This window comes from Musca autumnalis, unplaced genomic scaffold (genome assembly GCF_047663935.1).
Source record: "Musca autumnalis isolate F117 unplaced genomic scaffold, ASM4766393v1 scaffold_3, whole genome shotgun sequence".
Taxonomy (NCBI): Eukaryota; Metazoa; Arthropoda; class Insecta; order Diptera; family Muscidae; genus Musca; species Musca autumnalis.
In genome coordinates this window covers 214,130,629-214,151,602 of record NW_027411866.1, presented here as the reverse complement: position 1 = coordinate 214,151,602, position 20,974 = coordinate 214,130,629, and the positions used below count along the sequence as shown (strand labels likewise).

Sequence of the window (20,974 nt, the reverse complement as noted above, 5' to 3'; positions counted from 1 at the left end):
AAAATTACTTTATGTATGGCAACCTTCAACTGAAGTTGCCTACACCAGGGAATTTCGTTTTTGAATAAAAATGATTTTTATTTTGTCTTCTTTCTTCCTCCGTCAACTTCGAAAAGATCCAATTTTTGCACAATTTGTCCTCTATGAAGTGGACGAAACGTTCGACAATGTAGATTGAGCCATACAATTGTTGTAACAATTTCCATGGGACTTTTAGAAACCTCCCCCACAAAAAATCTCAACGGAGCGAAATCTTTAAAACTCATCCTTTAACGTTTCCAAAATGTAAACTACGGCATCCTTTGGCAATTGAAAATACGCTTTAAACCTAAAATACTTTACTGACTATACTGATCTTTCTAACATGAGCATCAACTTACAGTGCAGATGGCAATTCCGATGGATTCGACTTGTCCCTCAAATTTCTTCTAATAGATACCATGTCCGGTTCATTTTCTTCATCAAAATACTTCCACTGAACTTATGGGCCGATTCCGTACAGCGAGGCGAGTCATGTCGCGTCGTCTATCGTCTCTGTGACAAAATTTAAAAAATGCACTACGTACAGCGATAGAAAATAATCGTCGATAACAAGTTATTTTTATTTTATTTTTATTCGTTAGTAAAAATGTACGGCGACAGCTAATTTGTTGTCGCCGGAAAATGAACATTTCGGCGACAAAATTTGACGACGTCAGGCGATATTGCCATACGGAATCGAAAAATTGCATTTGACAACGCGACACGACTCGCCTCGCTGTACGGAATCGGCCCATTATAATTTTAAAATATTTTTTTGCGAATTGTGACTTTTGAATTTAATATAGAGTTCACATGTTTGAAAAAACGCTGATCGATAACACGTTTATCGACAACCCATTTGGGTTGACATCAATAATACAAAATTTCATCTCAGTCGTGCTGACAATTGACAACACAACTCAAGTTTAGTGGCAATGCATAATTGACCCCTAAAAATGAGGACTTTCAGGTTTTAAACTTCCCATCGTATATTTGTAAATTAATTCAAAATACCATATAGTTTTTTTTTTTTTTTTTGATCTGTTGAAGATTTTTAATTTTATTTCACCAAATTCTTATAGAATTTTTTGTTTTGAACAGATTCTTTCTTCTTGTGATTTGTTTAAAGGAATTTTTATAGATTTGTTTTTTAATTCTTTTCGAACATTTGTTGTGTATGTATGTAGGTGTGTGTGTGGTTTTTAGATTTATAAAATAAATAGATTGTTTTAACAGAATATTGGAGATAGATTTCAGTACTAATGTGAGAGTAAAGTCTTATATAACAAAAATATACAATTTATCTATAAACTTAGGCTAAATATATACGATTTCTTTTATTAGATTATTTTAGGATTTTGTTCGGCGCCAAAGTGTCTCTAAATAAGTAGTAATTTTTCAATATTTATAAAAAAAGATTTTAAGATAACTAATAAATTGTACAAAAGAAAAAACTTATAAAATAATAAATGTGATTGAAACTATGGTGTTCATCATCATCTGTTCAGACATTCAGAACACTCTCATATTCCTCTTGTCGTTTGTCTATACGCTGACAACGACAACAAAATGTCATTGATTTCCAACAGTTGCGATGAAAACATGAACCACAACGATCACAGCGTACAACACGCGGATTCCAGGGATATATAACACTGTCGGCCTGACAACATTCACAAAGAAAACCACGGGCAGTACAGAGCTAAAGAGAATGGAAAGAAAAGGAGGAAACCCCATAAATATCTTCTTGGAAATACTTCAAAATTCTTCACACCACTCCACACTTACAACACAATTGAAAATGTGATTTTCGCATTTTATTATCAGTTCATCTATGGATCTCTGCAGGCAATTGCTGTGAGCATCTATAAAATCGGACATTGACCAATTATCAATGTCGGATGTTATATATTCGGGTACTGTTTCAAAATAGGTCTGTTCACGCACGGCAAAACGACACGTGCGTATAAAGTCTTTGACGAATTTCAATTGCAGACGACTATTGCGGGCACTCAGCAATGATTTACTACGAAAATATAAGGCAGGATTTAGATCGGGTACATAAAACAATGGATAAGTAGACATTTGTTCCAGCAAACGATATGCAAATACACTAACAGGATAACATTTGAAATCCCAGCTAAAATCGAAGGAGAAAGAGAGAATAGGAGAGGATTAGATTAGATTGTTGACAAAGATAACACTTTCAGGTAAAAGGCGCGATAAATACTTTTGCAAAATCTTTGCCGGTGTTGCTGATATCTGATTTCGGTGACAACCTGTACAATGGTATTTTCCCAAATAGGTACAATAGCGAAAACTTTGCACATACTGTGGTGATACCCGCATTCCACATCCGGCACAACGGTAATTTTGTTTCCTCAACAATTCTTTGCGGCTGAAAAGAAATTAAATAAAATGTTATTAAAAAGGAAATGTCATGTACTGGGATTTGTTGAAACTAAAAAGGAAAATTATTTGTTGTGCCCTCAGCCTTTATGCTAACAAGGATATTGAAAAATTTCATAAAATTATGCGTCTCTAGATAGAGTTCCATAGTAGAGTAAAATCTTAAAATCGCTGCAGTGAGGAATTCAATTTAAGAACGCCTAATTTCTTGAAATTTTTTAATGAAATTCACTCTAGTGTGGACCGGGACTAAAGGCCTCAACACATACGGTCCGTTGAGCGTTGCGTTACAACAACCACATGAAAACTTCAAGAACAAACTTGGCATCATTTACACCTTTTGCATGTGGTTGTTTCTAACGCGTCACGCGACGCACAACAGACCGTATGTGCCGAGGTCTATATGGTCCGTTGTTATGGCCCCGGCATATACGGTCCGTTGTGCCTCGCGTCACTCTTTAAAAGCAACAACCACTGAAAAAAGTGTAAGTGATGCCAAGTTTGTTCTTAAGTTTTCATGCAGTTGTTTTAACGCGACGCTCAACGGACGGTATGTGCCGGGGCCTTAAGTCGAGTCGCGCGTCGAACCCAATAACTACATGAAAAATGTGTAAGTGATGCCAAGTTTGTTCTTGAGGTTTTCATGTGGTTGTTGTAACGCGGCAACGGACATGCCCTATGTGCAGAGGTCTTTAAGGATTCTGCACAATAGTTCCGTTGAATGCCTCGTTACAACAACCACATGCAAAAACTTTAAGTGATGCCAAGTTTTCTTTTGAAGTTTTCATCTAGTTGTTGTTAACACGTAAAATACCACTACCAGAAATAGCTTTTCATTTCCCGATCATCAGCATGGGTTTCGTAAGAGGCACAGCACGACAACAGCGCTGCACTCCGCCTCCACAGATATTAGTCGGGACGTACCAGAGCAACCCGTGTGATAGGTCAGTGTTGATTGTGTTCGAGCTGAGATTTATGAACAGAGTCCTCAACTCCCTAACCGGCGGGTTGGGTTGCGGACAAAGAAACCTTTTTTGAACAAATATAGAGCGATAGGTCAGCTTGTATAAGCTATTCAACGTCAGTGTGGTCTGCTCCTAAAAGTCCTTTAAAAATCCACGTCTACTGACCGCTTTGGTTACTACTAAAATTCTAAAAGTCCTTTTTGGTTGCACATTAAAGTCCTTAAAAAAAATCACGTCTATTGACCTTTTAGGTTGCTCCTAATAATCCTTTACAAATCCACGACTATTGACCTCCAAAAAGTCCTTTACAAGTCCACGTTTATTGATCTCTATGAATAGGCCTTTTGGGCTCTATGGTTGCATCTTAAATTCCATAAAAAATCCACGTCTATTGGCCTCTAAAATTCCATAAAAAATCCACGTCTATTGGCCTCTAAAATTCCATAAAAAATCCACGTCTATTGGCCTCTAAAATTCCATAAAAAATCCACGTCTATTGGCCTCTAAAATTCCATAAAAAATCCACGTCTATTGGCCTCTAAAATTCCATAAAAAATCCACGTCTATTGGCCTCTAAAATTCGTTAAAAAATCCACGTCTATTGGCCTCTAAAATTCGTTAAAAAATCCACGTCTATTGGCCTCTAAAATTCGTTAAAAAATCCACGTCTATTGGCCTCTAAAATTCCTTAAAAATCCACGTCTATTGGCCTCTAAAATTCCTTTAAAAATCCATGTCTATTGGCCTCTAAAATTCCTTTAAAAATCCACTTCTATTGGCCTCTAAAATTCCTTTAAAAATCCACGTCTATTGGCCTCTAAAATTCCTTTAAAAATCCACTTCTATTGGCCTCTAAAATTCCTTTAAAAATCCACGTCTATTGGCCTCTAAAATTCCTTTAAAAATCCACGTATATTGGCCTCTAAAATTCCTTTAAAAATCCACGTCTATTGGCCTCTAAAATTCCTTTAAAAATCCACGTATTTTGGCCTCTAAAATTCCTTTAAAAATCCACGTCTATTGGCCTCTAAAATTCCTTTAAAAATCCACGTCTATTGGCCTCTAAAATTCCTTTAAAAATCCACGTCTATTGGCCTCTAAAATTCCTTTAAAAATCCAGGTCTATTGGCCTCTAAAATTCCTTTAAAAATCCAGGTCTATTGGCCTCTAAAATTCCTTTAAAAATCCACGTCTATTGACCTCTAAAAGTCCTTCAAAGATCCACGTCTATTGACCTCTAAAATTCCTTTAAAAATCCACGTCTATTGGCCTCTAAAATTCCTTTAAAAATCCACGTCTATTGACCTCTAAAAGTCCTTCAAAGATCCACGTCTATTGACCTCTAAAATTCCTTTAAAAATCCACGTCTATTGGCCTCTAAAATTCCTTTAAAAATCCACGTCTATTGGCCTCTAAAAGTCATTCAAAGATCCACGTCTTTTGGCCTCCGAAATTCCTTTAAAAATCCACGTCTATTGGCCTCTAAAATTCCTTTAAAAATCCACGTCTATTGGCCTCTAAAATTCCTTTAAAAATCCACGTTTATTTGCCTCTAAAATTCCTTTAAAAATCCACGTCTATTGGCCTCTAAAATTCCTTAAAAAATCCACGTCTATTGGCCTCTAAAATTCCTTTAAAAATCCACGTCTATTGGCCTCTATCTAAAATTCCTTAAAAAATCCACGTCTATTGGCCACCAGCAAAATTATCACCCATTATTTCATGTTTGATAGTGCAGCACAAAAAAAGTGGTAGTCCTTTAATAATTAAATAAGTTTCCATCTACTTACTCCATTGTGGGATGATCGGTGAAAATGATTTGCTGCCTAGGTGGTGCCCAATATTTTGTACCACGCGTCACTGATTGTATAACATGTTCATCGGGATTATTACCAGATAGATCTGGCATTGGTAGTAGATTTTGCGGAGTATCATCATCGGAGACTAGCCACTTCAGTTCGGATACCTTTGGCATATGTTTCTCATCAAACTTGGAGATCAAAGATAGACCCACAACTTCTGCGGTAAGTAAATCAACTGAAGATACATCTTCGACGTAGGGTACATGTTCTCCTTCAACAAATTCATGAGTGGTACAAGTTGCTTGTTGCACTTTTGAAGATATCGCTGTTGATGATGACGATGATAGACAATCGGTTGCCAATGGTGTGGCTAAAGAAAATCAAGAGAGAGATTACATTTTAAATCATTCCTTTCTAGGGTATTTTCCGTTTACTTACCTTCTCTACTTATTCTATCCACTGTTTCTTGAGGTACCTGCTTATTCCACTTAATATGTTCTATAGCCGAAATAATAGCCTCTGATATACGAAAATGAGCATTTTCCTTTTCCAAATCGGTATTGTTACGCGATGACTGAGACATTTGCAAAAACCGAGTTAGACTTTGACAATTCTTTGCTGTTGTTGTTGTGGGCGAACAACTTGTGGTTGGTGTCACTTCCTCTTTGGTGTTGGTCAGACCAGAGGAACAGGAGGAGGAGGTGTTTAATGTCATGGATGTGCTGCCATAATCCAATGCTGTACTAACATCATCGAATAAGTTTTGGGTGTTACGATTCCTTAATTTCTTACCATAAATTGGTAAGAATTTGTCCAAAACCGCTGAACTTAGAGATGAGGGTGTGGACTGCATGGTAGCTGGTGGTGTTGGGGTAATACTTGTCGATGTTTGTCGCTGATGTCGACTGTCAGAATTGATGGAATCTATAGCCGTCTCTGGTATTTGATTGTGTTCATGTAAACTATGATCGGTATACCAGGAGGTGTATGAAGGCGGGGTACTAAACAATGATGAGAAAAAACTATTCAAGGGGCTAAGACTTTTCGAGGACGTAGAGGAAGTTTTGTTGATGGAAAGACGTTGTCGCACAGAGGGTATTGCTTGAGCTGGTGTGGTACTGGAGGAGGACTGTGTATGGTGATGTTTATTTTTTGCCTGTTCCCAAGAATGATCAGTCCATATTTTAATATCATCCGTATTGATGAGTTGTATGTGTCTTGTGGTCGATTTGGAAGAGGATGAAGACACTGAAGTTGCCACCGAGCAAGAGGATGATGTTGTGGAAGCTGTGGAATTTAAATGTAAACTTGATGTTGGACTTTTGCTACGTGTTGAAGAGTTGGATGTATGGGAGGTTGAGGGTTGTTCAACATTGACCCCACCACCGCCATAGTTGCTTGTTAACAATCGGGTCATTTTGTTATCCCTTTGGCTTGGCAATGTTTCACCACCACCACCTTCATCATTATCGTGGTGAATATGTAGTTGAGGAATTTTATGTTTGTGTTTTATATCGGCTATTGTTTTACACCTTGGCCTTGGTTTGGGACCGGGAGCATCCGTAATATCTTCTTTGGCATTCTTAGAGCGGTTATATTTAAATTCGGGAAGACTTTTGGTTTTGCGTATAGTTAACAATACTGTCGTCGTCGTCGTTGAGTGTTTGGCCACTGATTCTTCAATGCAATTACTCATCAAGTGGCAATGTGGTGATTTTTTCTCCGGCGACAATACAATTACATTCGGCTGGGAATTACAGCGTTTATGTCTCTTCGTCTCGTTAGTAGCTCCCTCCTGCTCCCTCGCCTCCTCCTCCTTGAGCAATGTATCAATTTGTTTCAGTAAACCATATTGGCGAGTTTCAAATGCACTCATGCCAATGAATAAGGCATTGACATACTCTTCTTGTCGCAGCAAAGCATAGGCGGCATAGTGTTCTTCCAGCAACTCCTTATCAGAAACTAAATATTGCAAGAATACAAACAGATTTGTTGGTTGTTTTAGATTCTGACATAACCACTGTGTCAATTGGGCCTTCAATGTTTGTTTAAGTGGCGGCACACCATTACGCTGCAATGCACTTGATGAAGCTGGCGGAGGGGTTGGGGGTCGAGTATGAAATGAACCACCACCGCCACCACCCGATTGAGAACATTTCGCAGCACTATTGCGTATATTTACAGCATTGAGTACCCATTCGAAATCGTCTATTATTTTATTGGGTGAATATAAATCGGACTCGGAATCTTGGTAACTGTCGGCACAAGTCACCGTTGCTGGCAGCGATGATGATTCACTACTACAACTACTACTGCTGGCTGCTGTTGCTTTTGTCGCTATAATTTTATTGTTGTTTTGTTGTGGTGGTGACTGGAAAAATTCAAAGAAAGTTTTATTGTAATCATTGGAATGCTCAATAAACGGGACATATTTTTATGTTTTTAGGATGTTTCAAACAAAACAGTTTTTAGATATTTAGGAACAAGCAAAGACAACAATAGACATAGATTTAAAATAGGAAGGCTTAGGAGTGCCGAAGGCCAACCGACGTGTATTTTCAAGACCTTTTAGGTGTAACTAAAGAGGCCAATAGACGTGGATTTTAAAAAGAACTTTTATGTGACGCCTAAGAGTCAAATAGATTTTTAGGAACAACCAAAGAGATCAACATACGTAGGTTTTTATGGGACTTTTAGGAACAACCAAAGAGGTCAACAGACGTGGATTTTAAAGGAATTTTAGGTGCAACAAAGGAGGCAAATAGACGGAATTTTAAAAGGACTTTTAGGTGCAATCTTAGAGTCAAATAGACGTGAATTTTTTTAAGGATTTTTAGGAACAACCAAAGAGGTCAACAGACGTGGATTTTAAAGGAATTTTAGGTGCAACCAAGGAGGCAAAGAGACGGGATTTTAAAAGGACATTTAGGTGTAACCTAAGAGGCAAATATATGTGGATTTTTATAGGACTTCACGAACAACCAGAGACCTATAGACTTGGATTTTTAAAGGACTTTTAGTACAACCAAAGAGGCCAATGGAAAAGCATTTTAAAAAGGGCTCTAGAATCAACCAAAGATGCAAATAAACGTGAATTTTAAAGGACTTCTAAGTGCAACCAAAGATGCCAATAGAAGTGGGTTTTTAAAGGACTTTTAGGAACAACCCAAAAGGACCTATAAACGTGGATTTTAAAAGGACTTTTATGTGCAATCATAGAGGCCAATAGACGTAGATTTTTAAAGGAATTTTAGATGCAACCATAGAGGCCAATAGACGTAGATTTTTAAAGCAATTTTAGATGCAACCACAGAGGCCAATAGACGTGGATTTTTAAAGGAATTTTAGAGGCCAATAGACGTAGATTTTTAAAGAAATTTTAGAGGCCAATAGACGTGGATTTTTAAAGGACTTTTAGAGGCCAATAGACGTGGATTTTTAAAGAAATTTTAGAGGCCAATAGACGTGGATTTTTAAAGGAATTTTAGAGGCCAATAGACGTGGATTTTTAAAGGACTTTTAGAGGCCAATAGACGTGGATTTTTAAAGGACTTTTAGAGGCCAATAGACGTGGATTTTTAAAGGAATTTTAGAGGCCAATAGACGTGGATTTTTAAAGGAATTTTAGAGGCCAATAGACGTGGATTTTTAAAGGAATTTTAGAGGCCAATAGACGTGGATTTTTAAAGGAATTTTAGAGGCCAATAGACGTGGATTTTTAAAGGAATTTTAGAGGCCAATAGACGTGGATTTTTAAAGGAATTTTAGAGGCCAATAGACGTGGATTTTTAAAGGAATTTTAGAGGCCAATAGACGTGGATTTTTAAAGGAATTTTAGAGGCCAATAGACGTGGATTTTTAAAGGAATTTTAGAGGCCAATAGACGTGGATTTTTAAAGGAATTTTAGAGGCCAATAGACGTGGATTTTTAAAGGAATTTTAGAGGCCAATAGACGTGGATTTTTAAAGGAATTTTAGAGGCCAATAGACGTGGATTTTTAAAGGAATTTTAGAGGCCAATAGACGTGGATTTTTAAAGGAATTTTAGAGGCCAATAGACGTGAATTTTTAAAGGAATTTTAGAGGCCAATAGACGTGGATTTTTAAAGGAATTTTAGAGGCCAATAGACGTGGATTTTTAAAGGAATTTTAGAGGCCAATAGACGTGGATTTTTAAAGGAATTTTAGAGGCCAATAGACGTGGATTTTTAAAGGAATTTTAGAGGCCAATAGACGTGGATTTTTAAAGGAATTTTAGAGGCCAATAGACGTGGATTTTTAAAGGAATTTTAGAGGCCAATAGACGTGGATTTTTAAAGGAATTTTAGAGGCCAATAGACGTGGATTTTTAAAGGAATTTTAGAGGCCAATAGACGTGGATTTTTAAAGGAATTTTAGAGGCCAATAGACGTGGATTTTTAAAGGAATTTTAGAGGCCAATAGACGTGGATTTTTAAAGGAATTTTAGAGGCCAATAGACGTGGATTTTTAAAGGAATTTTAGAGGCCAATAGACGTGGATTTTTAAAGGAATTTTAGAGGCCAATAGACGTGGATTTTTAAAGGAATTTTAGAGGCCAATAGACGTGAATTTTTAAAGGAATTTTAGAGGCCAATAGACGTGGATTTTTAAAGGAATTTTAGAGGCCAATAGACGTGAATTTTTAAAGGAATTTTAGAGGCCAATAGACGTGAATTTTTAAAGGAATTTTAGAGGCCAATAGACGTGGATTTTTAAAGGACTTTTAGGAGCAACCAAAGAGGCCAATAGACCTCGATTTTTAAAGGACTTTTAGGAGTAGCTATAGAGGCCAATAGGCATTGACTTTTAAAGGACCTTTAGGAGCAGTCAAAGAGACCCATAGACGTTGATTTTTAAAGGACTGCTTGAGCGGCCAAAGAGGTCAATAGACGTGGATTTGAAAGAACTTTTAGGAGCAACCAAAGATGTCAATGGAAGAGGATTTTAGGAGTAACGAAAGAGGCCAATAGACATTGACTTTTAAAGGACCTTTAGGAGTAACAAAAGAGGCCAATAGATGTTGATTTTTAAAGGAATTTTAGGAGTAGCTAAAGAGGCTAATAGACGTTTTTAAAGGACTTTTAGGAGACGTTGAATTTTAATGGAAAGTAACTAAAGGACGCATTTACACGATAGCTGTTTATGGCATCTGCGACTGCATCTGTGTGAATGCTATTTAACTTTATAGGTTTTTCGAACTTGGGGTTCTCTAATGTAACATGGACTTCACTTTCTAGGTCATTAAGATTCCCCCTGACACGTCTGGGTTGTTATTGTTGTAACAGTGTTTCAGCTGCGATAGATGGGGGATGTACTCCGAGTACTTTATTCACACTATATTTGCTTAATGTCTTGGTAACTGCGTCCGTGTGAATGCTATTCAAACCTGCTTGATATGCTTGTTGATCTAGGGGTTCTCTCCTGTATCGTTGGACCTCTCCCTCTAGAGCATGGATATCCTTCCTGATCTGCCTGAATGTGTCAGGCCTACCCACAAGATGGTGATTGGGATGGCTCACACGGTAACATCCAAGCAGGTACTGCAACGAAAGCTTCTCATTGTGTTGCTTCACTGGAAGAATCTTTGCCTCCTCATGTAGATGGTCCACTCAAGATTTGAGGAGGCACCGTGTTGCTGTTCTCAGGGCGGCATTCTGGCAATTTTGAATCTTTTTCCAATTCGTATCACATAATCTCGGGGACCAGACTGTAGCCGCACAGCTTACCACAGACCGACCTATCGCGTTATATATGGTCAACAAGGTTTGTTTATCTGCACCCCAAGTGCTGCCGGCTAATGACTTAAGGACCTTGTTCCTACTTTTCAGTTTGTCGCAGATAGTTGTGGCGTGCGCGCACATCGTGAAAGTAGTGTCGAATGAGACCCCTAAAATTTTAGGGCAGTTTTTGGTCGGAATTCTTCTACCGTCAACCACGACATTCAACTCACGTCCAAACTGCGCTGTCCATGTGGTGAACAGAATGGCTGTAGATTTTTTGGCGGATATCTGCATATTCCTCGGATGGAAAAGGGTGGTAAGATCGGTTAAATAGTTGTTCAGTCTCTCACAGATGTCATCAGGATAGGTACCCGACGCCAGGATCGTGCAATCATCCGCATACTCTACGACCTCGATGCCGTCTGGAGGGGGCGGAATACAGGAGAGGTAGAGGTTAAACAGTTCCGGAGATATCACCCCACCTTGGGAAGCTCCCTGTTTCACTCTACGACTGGCGTCCATACATATAATTGACTATCCAACGTTTCAAGCTTGGCCGGAGGGTTGTCTGCTGGATGTCCTCAAACAGCGTGGAGTGCCTGACTGTATGAAAGGCTTTTGATAAGTCAAGCACCACCATCACTGTTCTATCGCACGGCCGTCTCTGTTTGAGTCCTTGACAAATATGTGTGGTAAGGACCAAGGCCTCAAAGGTCTTTGCTACGGGCGCCAAAAGCGAAATCGGCATGTACGATTAACTTTTGCTGGCATCCTTGCCGGGCTTCCGTAGTGGGTCCACCCTGTCCATTTTCCAGACTTCAAGCACAACGAGGGTGGCTAGCGACAAGTTGAAGACTTTGGTGAGATACTCGACTCCCGGCTCATCCAGCTGCTTCAACATTACCATGGAGATTCCATCAGGGCCCAACGCTTTGGATGATTTAGCGTTCCTGATGGCATTGGCAACATCATGCATTGTAAATTGTGGTGGTTCATCCTCGGCAGGATGCGACGTAATACTCTTCTCTTCGCCCTGTCACTCTCGGGATGCTCGACAAACTGTCGATTGAAATTACTTGCGCACCTCTTCGGGTCAGTCAACGTAACGTCGCTAAACGTGACTTAGGTCCTATCTTCCTTCAGGGTTCGAGAGTGACTTAACAGTTGCCCACAATTCATCTATACCGGGTCCAATGTCGCAGCTCTTCAGATGATTTAACCATGGGATGGGGTGGGATACAAGAGTGGTGGGTACAGGTTAAGCAGTTCCGGAAATATCACCCACCTTGGGGAACTATCTGTTCCACTCTACGAGGCGTGGACTTCTCGTTCCCAAATTCCACGCTCGACTGGCGTTATGGGGTAAAACTGACTGACGTTCACATATATAATTGATTATCCAAAATTTCAAACTTGGCCGGAGGGTAGTCTGTTCGATGTCCTCAAACAGCGAGGAGTGCTGGCATTATCAAAGGCTTTTGATAAGTTGAGCGCCAACTACACTGACCTATCGCACGGCTTGTTCTGGTTGAGTCCTCGACTAATATGAATGGAGATGGCGTGCAGCGGTATTGTATCGCTGTGCTGCTTACGAAACCCATGCTGATGATCGGAAAATGGATCGATATTTGTGATGATGAGGAGGAGTAAAGCCTCAAGAGCCTGCGCTTTATATGATTTTTCGTTCATAATGGCATTTGCAACATCATCCATTGTAAATTGTCTTCGTAGGTAAAGATATAATGCGACGTACTAATCTTCTTGTCGCCCTGCCACTCCCGGGGTGCTCGACAACTTGTACATTGAAATACCTAGCGCACTTCCTCGGATCAGTAAGCCTAAAGTCGTCATACGTGTCTGAGGTTCAACTTTCTTTTTTTCAGGGTTCGAAATTGTTTTTACCATTGCCTACAATTCATTAATTCCTTCTCCGATGTTACAACTCTTCAAATGATCTAGTCACTTGTTCCGCTTTTGCACACTCATCAACATATAAGCTACCAACGTCAGCTCCCTAACTCTCTTGGGTTGGCTCGGCGAAGCTCATAACGCCCATATGCTAATCCCTTCGCCTGTGATAAGAAATTTGGTCTTACTTCGGTTATTCGACTAGCAGGTATATAACCTGCGGCAGTAGTTGTGATGACATCCCGAAACATCCTTTCTGCTACCCGAACATCAGAAGGTTAGGGCAGTTCTAGGAAACGGTTATTTGGCGAATTCTCCGAAATTTGGCCAATTAGCTTTCCCATTATTGATGAAAGTGCGGCGTTCAGGGGGCATAAAGTCGGACGATCTGCTTATGAAGACGACTATAGGGAAATTGCCTGACCCAAGAGAAACGTCAAGAGGTTGCGAGATTGTCAGACCAGGTGACACGGCGGTTATGTCCGGTGAACTATGGCACTTTCTGGGCGGAATGTCCTCATTGCCCGTGCGAAATGTAGAGCTATCTGCACCTAACTATAAATTCAAGTTTAATGCTTGTTTTCTTTGTTTGCTACTTTTTGTTCCCTTTTGGACCTCGAATCCCATATCTCTTGATATCCCTTTGGTAGACATCTGAAGGAAGAAGTGTCGTTTAGGGACACCTCTCTGATCGGTCTGAAATGTTTGCTATCACAACGATATATAAGTGTGTTCCTTTACGTGCCTGAGGTTACCAGTTTTTACCCGCAAGATGTTCCCTTACTTTGAAAAGCAAGCTCCCCACTTTTACCTTTTTTGCCACTGTTACCATTTTTAAAAGTAAAGGAACAGACCAATAGTTCTTCGAGGGGTAGTCCATACTTCACGAGATATGTACTTTAACACCATTACGTTGTTTATAGGCACCGCTCAGATCGGCCTGTATTTTTATTTATTTTTTATATGTGTATTGCGATGAAGAAGCTAGCAAGCCTATATGTATCGCAACATACCATAGTTAGCCTTTAGGAATCTACCTTCGGCCGGTATTTAAGACATTATCCTATGGACAGGTGCAATCGACGGTTACGCGATTGTAAACTGTCAGAACCCATATATCGAGAAGTATGGACTCCCCCTGGAAAATTATATATCGTTGTGTTCAGGGTCCCGAGGACTATCTACTGTAAAAATTCCAAACGGATCCGTGAGGTGCCCACAAACAATGTAATGGTGTTAAAGTACGACATTTCCGAAATGTCATGGCCCATATCTCAGGAAGTATGCCGTTGTAATCAAGATCCCAAAGGCTATCCCCTGCAAAAATTTCAGCCCGATCCGAGAGATGTCCCTAAACGATATTTAAGTCCTTCTAAAAGCAAGGCATTTGGAATTTGATCGACAGAGTTCCGTACCTCTTTCAACAATTTAAATGCATAATTTCTTTCAATCATTTCGATATGTGTAGATGAACCAAAAATTAAATCAGACCATAACCACACACAATCATTATGAAGACAATGACCTGTTTTGAATTCTAAAGCGATAACTTTATCGCCAAAATGCACCAACCAAAAACCAATGCCTTTTACAAAGATAAATGCTTAACTTATTTACATCAATTTGAATTTAACACCAACGATAAAAACTTGTTTATATTGCCGCTAAGAATTCCCCCAATGCCAAGAAAGTAATTGATTAAAAAAAAACAAGAACAAAACTAGGCATTATGACTAATTTTATTTAAAAAAACAAACGGCCTTGAAATTCCATATCATGTTATTGTTGTTGGGTTTCACCTATTTTATTTATTTTGTTTAATAAAACAATTCTTTTTTTGTACAACTCAAGGTAAGAAGTTTTGTAAACAAAAAAAAAAAAAAAAAAAAAACATCTTCGTCATGAAAAGTAGTACAACGAACGAACTGGTTCACTGGTTGGCAATTACGAGTGGCAGGCGATGATGATGGTGACTGCATTCCAAACATTTTTTTATAACGTAATCATCACAACACACAACAAGTACTCCACACCCACCCACCACCCCTTTCCACAAACATTAACAACAACAAACGCCCTGTTTGCATTAATGACGACACGATACGACGGCTTCATTCATGCAACAACTCACTCAGCGTCACAAAGAAGGACAGACTATGGCGAAAACAAACTTTCACTACCTCCCTACCTCCAAACAAAACACAACTGGAATATTCTTTTATTGAAGGAAAAAAATAAAGAAAATTACCTTTTCCTGATGTGCTGCTATATCCACTAATCCATATAATATAATATCGAAACAAGAACTCTGTATCTCTTTGAAGATATCAGCTTCCTCACCACTTAAGAACCACAATTCAATTGATTTCTTAAAATTAACAATTAATTCACGACACTTTTCCTGTTGAAATAGTGGTGGATGCAAAAGTTTTTCTTTTACTTTTTGTGACATATTTTCTTCGTTGATTCGTATTATTGTTATTATTCATTTGCAATTTGCTAGTAAGTATCCCCGCACGCGTTTTATTTTCGCAAAAATATGTTCTGAAAAATTACTAGCACAATTTTTTTTTTTATTTTTATTTCGCAACACGAAAAAAGAACAATCTATTTTGTTTATTGTTTTTGCTGTACAGGGTGTTTCAGAGTAATAGCCAAACTATTGTCATACGATGATGATGCCAAATGCAAAAGAAAAGAGATAAACAATGGGTGACGCATCTATCAGGCCTAAACTCTAAAGCCACACGGTGAAACTTTCACACGAAACTTTCCAAATACAGTAATTTCATAATCACTTTAGAATGGAACTCGATCTATAAACGCCAAAATAATGGCAAAGTTTCGTATAAAAGTTTCAGCGTGTAGCTTTAGAGAAAAGTAGAAACACACCCAGCAAAAAAAATTGGAAGTTGTGCCACACGGCGAAACTTTCACACGAAACTTTCCAAATACAGTAATTTCATAAAATCACTTTAGAATGGAACTCGATCTATAAACGCCAAAATAATAGCAAAGTTTCGTATGAAAGTTTCAGCGTGTAGCTTTAGAGAAAGGTAGAAACACACCCAGCAAAAAAATTGGAAGTTGTGTTCCATTGGAGTATTGGAGAACTCGACCTAGGAACGCCAAAATAATGGGAACGTTTCGTCTGAAAGTTTCAGCGTGTGGCTTTAGAGTTTCCTGAGGTTACCATTTTTAACCTGCAAAGCGTTCCTTAACCCCGAAAAGTGACAAAACTGGAAGCAATTTTTAAGAGAGTGAGAGAGGAGGAGAGAGAGCGAAAATGGCTTTCTCTTCTACCACAGGCTACCAGCAAAATTTCTACAGTTAAAAAATGGCAGAACTGATTTTTCGACTTTTGTTTGACGATTATTTCACAATGAAGAAGAAAATGGACGAAAAACAGAAGAAAAAGTCGAACGCTGAAGGTGTGAACAGAATGAAATACCCCGCTTTTTTCACGCTCAGTTTCATGTCATACTCTTATGTTACACGCTGAAACTTTCATTCGAAACTTTCCCATTATTTTGACGTTCTTAGGTCGAGTTCCCCATTACAGTAATTTCATAAAAGCTGTGTTCCAGAACTAAAAAGTTTTTACAATTTTTACGACTTTTACACATTTTACCCGAAAAAACCGTTCCCGTACACAAAAAAGTTGTAAAATGTTTACTTCTCTTTAAACAAAAATGGCGCTGAATGACGCTCTCTTTAAAAACTTTTTACTCGACAAATTTGAGCGTGTAAAAAATAGTAACAGGGTTGCCGGCGTCTGATTGGCTGATACGCCGACTTTGACATTTGTTCCAGTTTTTTGACGTATTTTCCATTTTTCCGTTCCCGAACTATTTCAAAAAACTTTTGTGTGAGAAAAAAAAAATTTACAGTTCTCTCTTTTACTCTTATGTTACACGCTAAAACTTTCATACGAAACTTTCCCATTATTTTGGCGTTCATAGATCGAGTTCCATACAAAAGTAATTTTATGAAATTACTGTAATGGGGAACTCGACCTAAGAACTCCAAAATAATGGGAAAGTTTCGTATGAAAGTTTCAGCGTGTAACATAAGAGTTACGAGTTTTACTATTAAAAAGTACGGGAACGGAGCTAAAATTACCATGGTATAAGTAAAGAGGTAGATTTAAATGAAAAAAATCTATAGAACCCTTGTTTTTCTTGAATTCCTAAAACTTCAAAATAAAAGCAACCGGTGGGTTTGTTTACAATGCATTTTTTGAGCATTTTATAAAAAACACGAAAAATGAATGAAGAGCTAAGTCTTCTTTACATAATCGAGTTGTGAATATGATAAACTGGTTGTTTCAATGCAAATCCTACCAATTTCTTCCATACAAATGGTCTAAAAACAATTTTAAAAATCATTGAATTCGATTGTTTGGCATATTATTCAAACACCACTTACACATACACAGTTTTTTATATTGTTTTGAAGTTTTAGGCATACTCGAATGAAAAAATTTAAATTGACATAAAGCTTTGGCTAACCTTTCTTATTAAACCATGAAAATTACCTTTGTTTCTCTTACTCTTATGTTACACGCTGAAACTTTCATACGAAACTTTCCCATTATTTTGGCGTTCTTAGGTCGAGTTTCCGATTACAGTAATTTCATAAAATTACTTTTGTATTGAACTCGATCTATGAACGCCAAAATAATGGGAAAGTTTCGTATGAAAGTTTTAGCGTGTAACATAAGAGTTATGTAACACGCTAAAACTTTCATACGAAACTTTCCCATTATTTTGGCGTTCATAGATCGAGTTCCATACAAAAGTAATTTTATGAAATTACTGTAATGGGGAACTCGACCTAAGAACGCCAAAATAATGGGAAAGTTTCGTATGAAAGTTTCAGCGTGTAACATAAGAGTATGGAACTCGATCTATGAACGGCAAAATAATGGGAAAGTTTCGTATGAAAGTTTTAGCGTGTAACATAAGTGATAGCATGGTACAATAATTCTTAAAGGTGTTCTACACGGTATGTTTTTTACATAATTGTGCATACCAACTGTCACTTTTTACAAATCTGAATTTTGTACACATGGTGTGAACCATACAGAAATTTCAATGCATCAACGTGTTATGTGCATACATATGTATATTTTTCGAATAGAACGCGCTCTATTCTCGTCTGTACAACCAAAGGTAAACAGCTGTTTTGTTTGTACGCGATATAAACAAAGAAAACAACAGAAAACGAATGAAAAATAAAATTTTGCCGTGCAGAAGGAATTACATGTGGGCGAAGAAAAGTGACAGTTGCTATGCATGAATATGTAAAAAACATACCGTGTAGAAACCCCATTAGGTAGGCCACAGCTAACAGCTGATTACAATTTTTTTTTGTTATGGCTTAATCTGTCAAAACCGTGTTGACATGCAGAGTTGATATTTATTATTGATCAAAAAATTCAACTCTGTTTTGTTTTCATTTCAACATTTCGTTCTTCTTCTTTGTTTACTCATCCGTTATCATTCATCAAAACAATTTTGACGTTTTACGCCATAGCGACAGGGTTGTATTTTTTTGGCGATTCTCATACCTGGCCTACCTATGAATAAAGCTGTAAACAGATACAACGTTTGGGTAAAGTTTTGTGTCGTTTTGGCCGTTTTTACACTGTTGGGCATGATGCCGAAAAATTCAAATTCATTTGAAATATATGCCGGCAAACACATAAACGCTGGACTTTGGTATCGTCGTCGCCCTGTTGTTGTTGTTTTTTTCTCGACGCCCAACGCAAAACTTTAATCAAACGTTGTATCTGTTTTCAGCTTTATAGCACGGTTACACTACAGCTTTTTGCCGGGTTAACCAACTTCACGAGGATTTATTGCTTAATCTGGTCAAATCTGACCAGATTTGCCATACAAAAAATAAATCCTCTCACGACTGGGTTTATTTTAAATCCGGCACAAATCCACCAAAAATACAGTGTTGTATTCGGTATTTGTGCAAAAAAAAATCCAACTCTACTCAAAAAGTACCAAAAGTTGCAACTGTTTTTGCAACAGAGTTAGTCGTGTTTTACACGTTTACGATTGGTCACATGAGATTTTATAGAGTTAAAGCGTTTCTACACGGTATGTTTTTTACATATTTGTGCATGCCAACTGTCACTTTTTACAAATCTGAATTTTGTACACATGGTGTGAACCATACAGAAATTTCAATGCATCAAAGTGTTATGTGCATACATATGTATATTTTTCGAATAGAACGCGCTCTATTCTCGTCTGTACAACCAAAGGTAAACAGCTGTTTTGTTTGTACGCGATATAAATAAATAAAACAACAGAAAACGAATGAAAAATAAAATTTTGCCGTGCAGAAGGAATTACAAATGGGCGAAAAAGGTGACAGTTGCTATGCATGAATATGTAAAAAACATACCGTGTAGAAACCCCATTAATAAATCAAAAGTTATTTGAAAATCATGAAATAATTTATTTTTTACATTAGACACTTTTTTAGCATAAAGTAGGCTTGATACCATGATACAAAAATGTGTCCCTGTGTCTAAAATATACCAATATGAGCAAAGAGGGGACGATATCTCATACGAGAAATTGTAAAAGTGTAAAACACGACTTTATTAGTTATTTTGTATGTATACGTAAACAAACATCAGCTGACAGTTTATATCCTCGAAAAGCAAAGTGTAACCAGCAAAGATTAACCCACTGGATCTATTAAACCCAGTGGGTTAACCTTCAATAGTGTAACCGGGGTATTATAGCACGGTTACACTACAGCTTTTTGCCGGGTTAACCCACTTCATGAGGATTTATTGCTTAATCTGGTCAAATCTGACCAGATTTGCCATACAAAAATTAAATCCTCTCACGACTGGGTTTATTTTAAATCCGGCAAAAAACCACCAAAAATACAGTGTTGTATTCGGTATTTGTGCAAAAAAATCCAACTCTTCTCAAAAAGTACCAAAAGTTGCAACTGTTTTTGCAACAGAGTTAGTCGTGTTTTACACGTTTACGATTGGTCACATGAGATTTTATCGAGTTAATAAATCTAATAGTACGTTTATATATAACCGGATTTAACAAACCCAATGGGTTTTAAATGTCAATTCCATTACATATACGTCAAACAAATCCTCATAAAGAAGGTTAACCCTGCAAAAGGCTATAATATAAACATGGCCTAAAGTTACATATTTGAAAATCATAAAATTATTTATTTTTTTTTTTTACATTAGACACTTTTTTAGCAAAAAGTACGCTTGATACCATGATACAAAAATGTATCCCTGTGTGTAAAATATGCCAATATGAGCAAAGAGGGGACGATATCTCATACGAGAAATTGTAAAAGTGTAAAACACGACTTTATTAGTTATTTTGTATGTATACGTACACAAACATCAGCTGACAGTTTATATCCTCGAAAAGCAAAGTGTAACCAGCAAAGATTAACCCACTGGATCTATTAAACCCAGTCGGTTAACCTTCAATAGTGTAACCGGGGTATTATTGTACCATGAGTGATAGATTAAAGGCCAAGTACTACCTAATTCAAATGCTGCCTAATTAATTAGAATTAGGTAGTACTTTGCCTTTGGTCTTTTACATGAAACTGAGTAATAAAGCGGCGTATTTCATTGTGTTTCTACCTTGACAAAACTAAATTAAAAACTGTGAAACTAAAGACGAAAATTGATTTTTTTTATGTTTCTTTTTGACATTGCTGCCAGTAGTGCGATTCTTCAATTCATTTTTTGAGTTACCTACAAATATCGGTAAAATTAAAATGCTTATAAATTCGGTATTTAACGATATTTTTGGGTAAGCTAGCGACGAAAAGAAAGTAGTCGTAAAGTTCTACCGATAGCAACAGTGTTGTCAACTTTTATTTGAACTTTTCATTTATAATTTTGCATTTTAATTTTAACGACATTTGTCGGTAACTCAAAAAAAAGAGTTAGAGAATCGCACTACAGATCTACCATTTTCCGTTCCTTTACATTTCTGGTAAAAATGTTCATGAGAGAGCAATTTTGACACTTCTCTCTTTTACCACTCTTACCGTTTAAAAAGTAAAGGCCCGCGTACATAAGCTGCCTTGCCTGATTGCCTTGCTT

General features: G+C 37.6%; 1 protein-coding gene across 1 annotated transcript; it reads right to left on the bottom strand.

Moving 5' to 3' along the window:
* Positions 1-1,126: 1,126 nt before the first annotated feature.
* On the bottom strand, positions 1,127-15,529 carry Rubicon (run domain Beclin-1-interacting and cysteine-rich domain-containing protein rubicon). The gene is made up of 6 exons (XM_073976611.1): positions 15,095-15,529; positions 5,636-7,568; positions 5,186-5,567; positions 2,252-2,419; positions 1,810-2,161; positions 1,127-1,723 (listed from the first exon to the last, which is right to left on the bottom strand). Exons 1-6 carry the CDS (start codon positions 15,296-15,298, stop codon positions 1,526-1,528), a joined length of 3,237 nt encoding a protein of 1,078 aa, XP_073832712.1. The 5' UTR covers positions 15,299-15,529; the 3' UTR covers positions 1,127-1,525.
* Positions 15,530-20,974: the final 5,445 nt, after the last annotated feature.

Bases quoted from the DNA above. Each gene is read 5' to 3' on its own strand.
- Rubicon (XM_073976611.1), bottom strand. From the start codon at position 15,298: ATGTCACAAAAAGTAAAAGAAAAACTTTTGCATCCACCACTATTTCAA. The intron at 7,569-15,094 runs GTAATTTTCTTT...GAATTTTTCCAG, and splicing joins TAGCAGCACATCAGGAAAAG to TCACCACCACAACAAAACAA. The intron at 1,724-1,809 runs GTAAGTGTGGAG...CATTCTCTTTAG, and splicing joins ATCACATTTTCAATTGTGTT to CTCTGTACTGCCCGTGGTTT.